The sequence below is a fragment of the Vicia villosa genome, linkage group LG1, assembly GCF_029867415.1.
Source record: "Vicia villosa cultivar HV-30 ecotype Madison, WI linkage group LG1, Vvil1.0, whole genome shotgun sequence".
Classification (NCBI taxonomy): domain Eukaryota; kingdom Viridiplantae; phylum Streptophyta; class Magnoliopsida; order Fabales; family Fabaceae; genus Vicia; species Vicia villosa.
In genome coordinates this window covers 250654107-250663635 of record NC_081180.1, presented here as the reverse complement: position 1 = coordinate 250663635, position 9529 = coordinate 250654107, and the positions used below count along the sequence as shown (strand labels likewise).

Here is a 9529-nt window from a genome sequence, read left to right as displayed (position 1 = left end):
ACTAAAGTTAAGGTCTAGAAAGATAACTGGCTCCCGAAGAATGATAGCTTTAAAGTGATCAGTGCAGGTAGAGGCGTAGATCAGGAGGCTCTAGTCTCATATTTAATAGACCATGATTTGGCTTGTTGGAAAAGAAACATTATGAATGACTGGTTTGAACCTTGGGAAGCAAGTAAGATAGCTAGCATTCCAAGTTGAATTGAATGGTTGGTTTTCCCCTTTTGTCATAATCACCCTAAAACTTTACAACATGTTTTCTTGGATTGCCATTATGCTAAGCTAGTCTGATTCTCTTCCCCCTTGGGGCTTCGTATTTCACCTAACTCTGATCCATTCAAGTGGTTGGAAAAAAGGCTTGATCTAAAGGTTTCTTTTTGGTGTCCACCTTGCTTGTACTATACCCTGTGGAGAATCTCGAAAAACAAGAATGAGTGTGTTTTTTATAATAAAGCTTTGAGTTCTCAAGAAGTGGCGAAGAACGCTATGGATCATGTGGTGGAGTTTAACAGAGCTAGTCCCCAGTTGTGTGCTAAGAAAAAGACCATTGAGTGTAGGGAGGTTGGTGAGAGTCCACGTGACTGTTTCATAGTGCAGGTTGATGCTGGATGCTTTATGTATAATGTTATGGCACTGGGCTGTGTCATCAAAGATAAAGATTTGCAGGTAACACTGGCTGCGTGTCGAAGAATTCAAAGTTCAGCTGACCTTAGTATTGCATAAGTGGTGGCTATTGGGTAGGGGCTTCAGTTGACACTCGATTTAAAGCTTAAAAAGATACTCCCTCCGTTCCTTTATAAGTGTCACTTTTGTGAAAAAAATTTGTTTCAATTTAATTGTCACTTTCAAATTTCAATGTAGTAATCATTATAGTTTTGTCAAAATTGCCCCTAATTAATTATTATGTGAGAGAAAAAGTATATTAAAATGATTAAAAGTTAAGGGTATTATAGACAAAATAAAAATTATAGCTTAAAAAGTAACAACTATTATTAATTTTCTTAGTATGTGTAAAAACTCAAAATGTGACAATTAAAAAAGAACGGAGAAAGTAGTTGTCCAATCAAATGCTCTAGGGGTAGTGGATTGTGTTAATCACATTGTTGTATCGACAGACTTAGAACCTTTAGTGTTAGATTGTAACATTTTAATGAAACAATTTGATGATGTTTCTGTTATGTTTCTTAGGAAAGAATTTAATGTTGACTCCTACCATATGGCTGAGATCGGTAGAGTAGTTGTGTATAGAACTTAAATAGTTTTTGTTATAAAAAAATTAGTTGATTAACTTTTTTATGAAATCCATATCGAATGAGCGGAATGGACTTAACACATTACCATTCTTAAAAAAAATATACTTTATTAAAAATTAAAAATATAAGAGTTAAATATGTTTTTAATTTTTATAAATATCTCAAAATTGACTATAAATATCTCAAAATTGACTTTAAGTCTCTATAATTTTTTTCTTCATCTTTTAGTCTTTATAAAATTATTTTTGCATGACGTTTTAGTCCTTCTACATGAACTAAAATTACATACATAAATAATTTTATAGAGACTAAAACATGATTTTTTTTATAAGAACCAAAAATTAATTTTAGTAATTTTATAAGGACAAAAAACATATTTAACTCAAAATATAATCCGATTATACCTTACAAATTCTAAAATTTTGTATTTTAATCTAAATCAACCTAAATATGATATCAGAAGTTCTAACTATGTGTGTGAATCGGAATTGGTAAATGCCACCCTTTCATGCATGCACTAACTTAATTTAATCATATTTTATCTGTTGAGGTCTCAAATTACTTTAAATACAAGATTAAGATTTCGTCTTATTCCATGATATTGTCTCATGAAAAGGGATATTGTCGACCAAATCCTGCTTATGATTCCAAGGTTCATACTAATTATAATTACCCATTTTTTTAATGGGGTCACGAATGTGTAAGCAATGATCTTTTCTCCATCAAAGTTGAAAATTGTCACATTTGTTACTTATGCTAATTAAAATGAATAATCACTAGCTAAACCCTAATTAAAGTTAAATAGGATGTGAAATAGACAATTAGACAAGCAAGAATTGGAAGGTGAAAAATGATTTGTTATTTTGATGAAAAACATTAGTTTGTCAGTGTGTCTAGTAGGCAGGCAGCAGAATCCAGTTTTGTATGGTATAAATAATGATTAATGATTTCCACTTTATAATTTCCCATGTGAAATGGAACCACTTTTTGACTTTTTCAGAGGAAGATCTTCTTTTGCTTCTAAAATATCAACTACCTTAACACTAACACTAGAGACAAAGTATATATGTTTTGCTTTTCAGTTTTTTTTTTTTTTTAAAAATTTGATATTTGAATTTTATACCGATTAATTTATAAAGATTAATCACACTGTTCACTATGAATGCTGATTTATAATTAAAGTAAAATTTTGTACAAATTGATTCAATTCAAAGATGGTTAACACTTAATAAAACTCGAACAAAAATCTTTAAGAGAAATATACAAATAATATATTAATATAGGTGAAAATGATCACGGTACTAGTTAAAGTATTATTTATTATTAAAAAAAAGTCAAAAAGACTACCAAGAAAGCAAATAAAATGCAAAAGAAAAACTCAACAAATATAAAACAACTAAAACATCGAATGAGGCTAGAAAGATCCCACAAATAATAATCTAAGCTGCTAAAAATTCAACCCTATAAAATTCAGGCAACAACTCAAATCAGCAGAATCACTATTAGCCGATCAAAAGCCACTTAAAGAACAACAAAATCATTAAACAATACTAATTTCAGAACCTAAACAAATACTCGACCCACTATTAGTTAAGTCAGAAGATAGAAAGAACACGAATTCACCTTTGATCTATTTAAAAACCATTTTCAAAAAAAAAAAAATACTCTTCTCCTCTACTTCTTTCACAATTTTTATAATTAGATATGACATTATTATAGGCTCTCAAAATATACTAGACAACATGTCATATCATAGCAAAACCACTCATAGACTTAGTCCTACCACCTAAAGCGAGAAAAAACTCAAATTGAAGCCTACAATCACTAGGAAAATCATATGTCAACCGAATCACTAGAAGATCCTATACCACATAGACTGAACTAACTCACAAGTAACACAAAGATAGGAGGCTGACTTAACTGAATTCTCACACAAGAGATAAAAGATCATACTACTCATCCCATTTTAAATAGGTTATCTTTAGTAGAAAATCTATCTTGCAAAAACTACTAAGAGAAGACTACCAACATCTTATGAGGAGCCCAGCTAACCTAAAGAGGGAGGGTGAAATTCTCAATATTATGAAAAAGGATATAAGAGATAGAAATATCCAGCAAAACACGGTATTCAGAGACAATAGAAAAAAAAAATACAATCTCTAGTATGATTTCAATTCCACTTATCTCTATCTTTAAAGAGAATAACACTTCGAAACAGAGAAAAAACTATCGATCACAGATAGCTCATAGAAAAAAAAGAAAGCTTTTCTTGACCTGAGAGTCCAAACCAAATTTCCGTTTTTCACTATGCCAATCCCTCCCGTCGATCTCTTTGTCGTCGTGTGTGTATATATATATATATATATATATATATATATATATATATATATATATATATAATAAAAAAGACACACTAAAGAACTTTACTTGAAAGGTAGTTTTCACATGTAGGAAATCTTTAGGCTTTATGTCTTAACCATGTCAGATATTGCTAACCTAAACTTTGTAAAAAGGCTATATCACATTTCTTCACTATAGTACAATTTCTTTTTTCTCTCTTGTTTCGCATATTACAACTGCAAAGTCCCTTTTCAAAGTCAATAAAATATAACACCACAATCATTTCAGTCATGCACTTCAAAATTGCATTCTAACCCACATATTAACATTATTTTTACTTGTAAATAGTAAGCCAGTTAAACTTGATTGAGAACATGATCATGTCAGAATAGCTTCATGGTTTCAAATTCTATAATCATACCAACATTCAATTGATTTTTTTGAGTATTACAAATCTGTTCACTTCATCATTTTCTATAGACAATATCTATAAGATTCAGAACTTTTATTCAAGCTATCTTTCCACACACACTAGAATACAAATTTGTAATAGAGTGGAAATTCTTTCATAGATCATAACAAATCAGAATACTTCACAAAAGATTCTTATTGACTCTACTCAAATATTTTAAATTTTTATATAAAAAATATATATTTCTTTCTCTTGAAGTTATCATCTTCTCAATATTCTTGATTCTTATCTAAGAATAGTAATATTTGCTTTTCTTTAAAGCAAGAATCACATTCTATTCTACCAACTTTCCAATATTCAATTTTTTATGAATATATTATCTTTAACCTACAATTGTAAAAACTAATAATCCGAATAAAAAATTATTATAATATACGATATTTTTTTAGATTAAAAAATTTAATTTTGTTGCGTTATTAGGGTTCGATTCTAATATTATATATACTTTTTTATATATAGATCAAGTATTTATTCTTATACAATTGTAAAGATCAATTTATCGAGTTGAAAAAGACTAAAATAAACAATAAAATTTTTCTTTAATGAATTTAACTCGACTGTATTATTTAAAACTGAATTCGAATTTAAAATCTCTAAAAATCTTGAAACATAATATAATATTTTAAAAAAAAATAAATAAGAAAAAGATTTAAGATTAATGCATAAAAAAAGGACAACATTGATTCATTAAATATTTATTAAAACATTAAAAAACAAAAAAGTACTTGATATATTAAAATTGTTTAAAGTTCTACCTATGGCTACACATATCCAAAAGTTTCTTCCTTCCTTCAACAATTTCATCAAAGAAATCATCAAGTTGTCCTGTGATACTTTCTACACCACATCTCAACAAACCAAAGCAACTCTTCACATTCTCAACTTTTTCTTGAATCTCACAACCATGTTCATCATCATTACCATAACATGTTACTCTCTCCATCTCAACTTTCAATTCCTCCATTGCAATCTTTGCTTGTTGAAACTCAAACAAGAGAATCCTATGTTGTCCATCATTGTTGTCTATTTCTTCTGCCACTTTTTGTTGCAACATTGCCATTGAAACCATGAAACCGGATCCAAAAACCATGTGTCCTTCATGGTAACCTTGTCCTAGTCCTTGATGAAAACAAGAGGAAGACCAACAATAAGTTATTCCACAAAGAAGGATCATCAAAAGCAATGAACTAACACTCCTCATTGCGAAAAGTACCCCTCGAAAACCACTATATCCATTTAGTTTCGAATTCGAATCGGCCGAAATGTTCGTGTTTTGGTTCAAACATTGAGATAGTTGTTGAATCCTTGTTTCTGTTAAACTCTTGTTCTCTTCCTCCATTCCTATAATCTCCCTTTGACAAACATTTATCGCGCGAATAACCTATATACATATTGCAAATATTTCATATACAAATTTAGGGTTATATCAGAAGATAATATAAACACGTCTATGTGTCTGGTGTCTGACACGTGTATGTGTATATTAATATTTTGTGTATATTAACATTAATATTAATATGTACATTTCATAATACAAGATTTAACATCAATAGTAAATTTTAATCAATGTGAAAAGTGTTTTATGTAGTAATGTACAACGAACCTGACGAGAAAACTCGGGAGTAAAGTGATGGTAACCATCTAAAGAGGAAACTATATTAGAGGAAGATGAGTAATAGTTGTCCATTCCAGAAATGGCAGATTTGAGTACATGACAAGAATCCCAAAGTCTTGAGCTTTCGTCCATGTATTCATCAAGCCATTTACCTCCAACGGGCAACCGAAGTTTGCGAACCAAAAGGGTGAGATGAGAATGGAAGGATTGAAGAGAAGAGATAACTTGTGAAAGGAATTGGAAAGACATGAAGTTGTGGGAGATGAAGGTTTGGTGAAGGTCATTGAGTCCTTGGTTAAGGATGTTGTAGAAGCCATTTATTGAGGAGTTAGAACTCATCATGCAAAGGTGGGAGGGAAAAGAGAGTTTGTTTGTGATGAATGTTGATGGAGATTGATATGGATTTATATAGTTGGAAGATTAAGGAAAAAGTGATAGTAGCAATGAGTTGAAGTTGGTGTAACATAGGAGATAGATGTTGGGTGCAATTATGAGTGTTTTCTAGAGAGTGGAGGAGATGATTGGGAATCTATTGTGAAAAAAGAGAGAGAGAAAGCTATAAGTAGTACAAGTGGTGGAAAAAGAATATAAACAAAAATTGAAGCTCATTCTTCATATAAAGATATGTTGGATTGTGTTTCTTAATTAGGTTTTTCAAGTTTGACTACTTTGACCATATATACTATAAGATTCTCTTCTCATTTTTCCATTTTGATTTGGTTCTCTTTTGGATTGAGTGCTATAATTCTCTATGGCTTCATCTTGTTGTATTCTTGAAAAGAGAAGTGAATGATGATATAGATTCTTCTTTCTTGTTTAGAACACAACATTCTATTGTATGTTACCCTATTAATTAAATCAACCTCGTTTGCATCAAATGATATATAAAAATGTCTAAACATGTTGCCAAATGCCAACTATTATTCTTGATAGATATATTGAGTGAGATCAATTGACAAAGATGTATCTCATATTCTATCATATAGTTTTTAATTTGTGGTTATTTTCAACAAATCATGGGAGAATTTGGGGAGGATTTGCAAGGTGAATTGTACAATGCACCAAAGCAAAATGATGGAAAGGATATCTTGAAAGGAGGAGACTTGGATTAAATCCCACTTTTCAAGTAGCTGTATTAGCAGATTTTAAGGGTAAATGTAACCTTCAAAGAAACAATACCAAATATTTAAGGATATTCTTTCCTTCTTTTAATAATGTTTTTTTTTGTGTGGATATGATATAACCATCTTTCTTAATTAAGCTAAGGTGCCCACATTGATTAAGAAAATTTCTTTACCCACCTCCCTACTTTCTAGTTCACCTCCGGTGAAAAACCCAAAATACCCTCACTTCGGAACAAAGTCTCCCCGAAGGCACTTCGGGAATGGGGGTGGCATAAATATCCCCCGTCCGTTGGAGTCCCCGCCCCGCCTAAAGTAACATAATGTCCTTAAGTTTTATATAATTTTAAATTATTATGGAAGTTTATTTGTCATTTCATATAATTAATCTTATACACAAATTTAAAATATATATGTCTTGTTAGTAAAAGAGTGAGATATAAATGATTATTTCAATTTTTTTAGTTTGAAATTTTGGTGGTCATGACACTCAATATTATAGATTAAATATTGTTAAAACAATATATTTATCATAAAAGAATAATTTCTAAATTTCTTATGGTTAGTTTTTTAAGCTTTTACTATTAATTTGATTTAAAATAATAAATAAAAAATATGTTTATGAATCTCCGTATGAACCATGGGGATCCGTGGGGATCCGCGGGGATGGGGATGAGGGACAAAATCTCCCCGTAGCGGGGACCCGAAGTGGGGATGGGGAATAAATTCGAGGGTGGGGATTGTGATGGGAATGTATTCCCCGCCCCGCCCCATTGACATCCCTAGATAAGAACATATAAAATGGATAAAACACATCATATAATATCAAATTATATTTATCAAAATGACATAACACTGGATAATAGTATAAAATTCCACAAGACACATTAATTTTAGGGTTAATAGTACTTCACCCCCCTGTAATGTTAGCGAATTTTGCTTTTCCCCCCTCCCTACCTTTTGGCAACGGTTTTTTCAAAAAAACCGTTGCCAAAACCTACCTTTGGCAACGGTAGGGGGGTAAAACGAAACACGCTCATATTACAGGGGGTAAAGTACTATTAACCCTTAATTTTATAAAATATGTAAGTTGGAAATGATACAAAAGAAAATAAGAAATAATATTTAGTCTAAATTCATTGATATAATAGTATTATTGGTGCAGAATAAAGTTTTTTTGAAAAAATTATGGTTAATAGAGAGATAATAATTTTATATTTTTATTTAAAATAATAATAAAAATAAAAAATTACCACATCAATGAGTTGGGTTAACGGGTCCGCAAATTGCAAAACTCAAATTCAATACCTGAACAAAAATTATATGGATTGTTGCGGGTTGGGTTGAGTATACCCATAAATAAACAGATAATTTATGGGTTGGTTCGATTTGGATTAGCGGGTTCGTGGGTCGTTCCGCACCAATAAATACCCCTACCTCCTAATATCAACTTAGTATTATTTTTTAGAAAATATTGACAAGTATTTTTACCAATCCTTTTCAAGATAGTATATCATGAGAAATATGCATGATGACAATTAGGTTGCGAATTTATGCACTCAATTAGTATGACGTTATGCATGTGCCTTGCTATTGGACTCATAATGTTGGTGTACCTTTCAATTTCATACACATTAATCCAACACTAACATTTTAGATTATTTAGTGCTAATAATAATTGTGTGTTTTTATTTTTTCATGTGTGATAACTACGTCAAAGCATGATAGTTTGGTGGTTGATCAAACAAACTTAATATTGACATGTTCAAATTCAATTATGCAAATTAATCTAATAATCATAATATATGAAATGAAGACGGTTAACAAGACATTTTTTATTTATTTAATGTATTAAATAATTTCATCTCACTTACACTAGTGTCAAGCTTAATTAAGTCCTTCCATTTAGAAGATTTCGATGTTATGAAGCATCTACTTTTACCTGTCAAAATTTGATGAATAATATTATTGTATCTAGCCCTTAACAGATCCGTCCAAAAATAGTCGCTTTCTCCAACAGAATCCTCCATCTATCTGTACAGTAATGTAAGATTGGAGCTTCTATTTTCTGCACCCCAAGACCCTCTAATTTGTTAGATTTACACATTTGATTCCATCCTACCCAGTGAATTATCCTTCTATCCTCCTTGTCTCCCCATAAGATCTTTATTGAAAGATAACAAAAAGATCAGTAAGAGGTAAAAAATTGAATTTAAAAGGGCAACCCTTCCTCCCATGGATAATAATCTTCGTTTCCACTTAGCCAATCTATTTAGTTTTGTCCATCAAAGAATTCCACATCTTGATTTTCCTTGTGTTTGAACCTATAGAAATTCCAAGAAAAATAAAGGCTTTGTTTTCAACCCTGCCAGATAAAAAAATTTGGAAGTTACTGACAGAAAGTGAGTACTAATATTAATTCCAACTACTACACTCTTGTGAAAATTGACTCCTAAGCCTAAAACAAGCTTAAATCCTCTAAGATCTGTTTTATAAAGTAGACATTTTTCCAACTCCCTTCCCCAATGAGTAATGTGTCGTCTGTAAATAGGAGACTATCAACTTTAAACCTTTCCTGAACATTGAAACCTCTGAATTCTCTAACTTTAGAAGCCTTCCTCACCAAGCCAGCTAAACCTTATGCTATAATCACAAAATGAAAAGGGATAAGGAATCACCCTGCCTTAATCCCCTGCCAACTTCAAAGTCCATTGTGGGAATATCCTAGCCT

The 9529-nt window shown here is 30.9% G+C and overlaps 1 protein-coding gene across 1 annotated transcript; it reads right to left on the bottom strand.

Moving 5' to 3' along the window:
• Positions 1-4752: 4752 nt before the first annotated feature.
• Positions 4753-6338, bottom strand: LOC131625675 (uncharacterized). Its single transcript, XM_058896516.1, has 2 exons — positions 5666-6338; positions 4753-5443 (listed from the first exon to the last, which is right to left on the bottom strand). The coding sequence occupies exons 1-2, from the start codon at positions 6017-6019 to the stop codon at positions 4814-4816; spliced, it is 984 nt and encodes a 327-aa protein (XP_058752499.1). The 5' UTR covers positions 6020-6338; the 3' UTR covers positions 4753-4813.
• Between the last annotated feature and the right edge of the window lie 3191 nt (positions 6339-9529).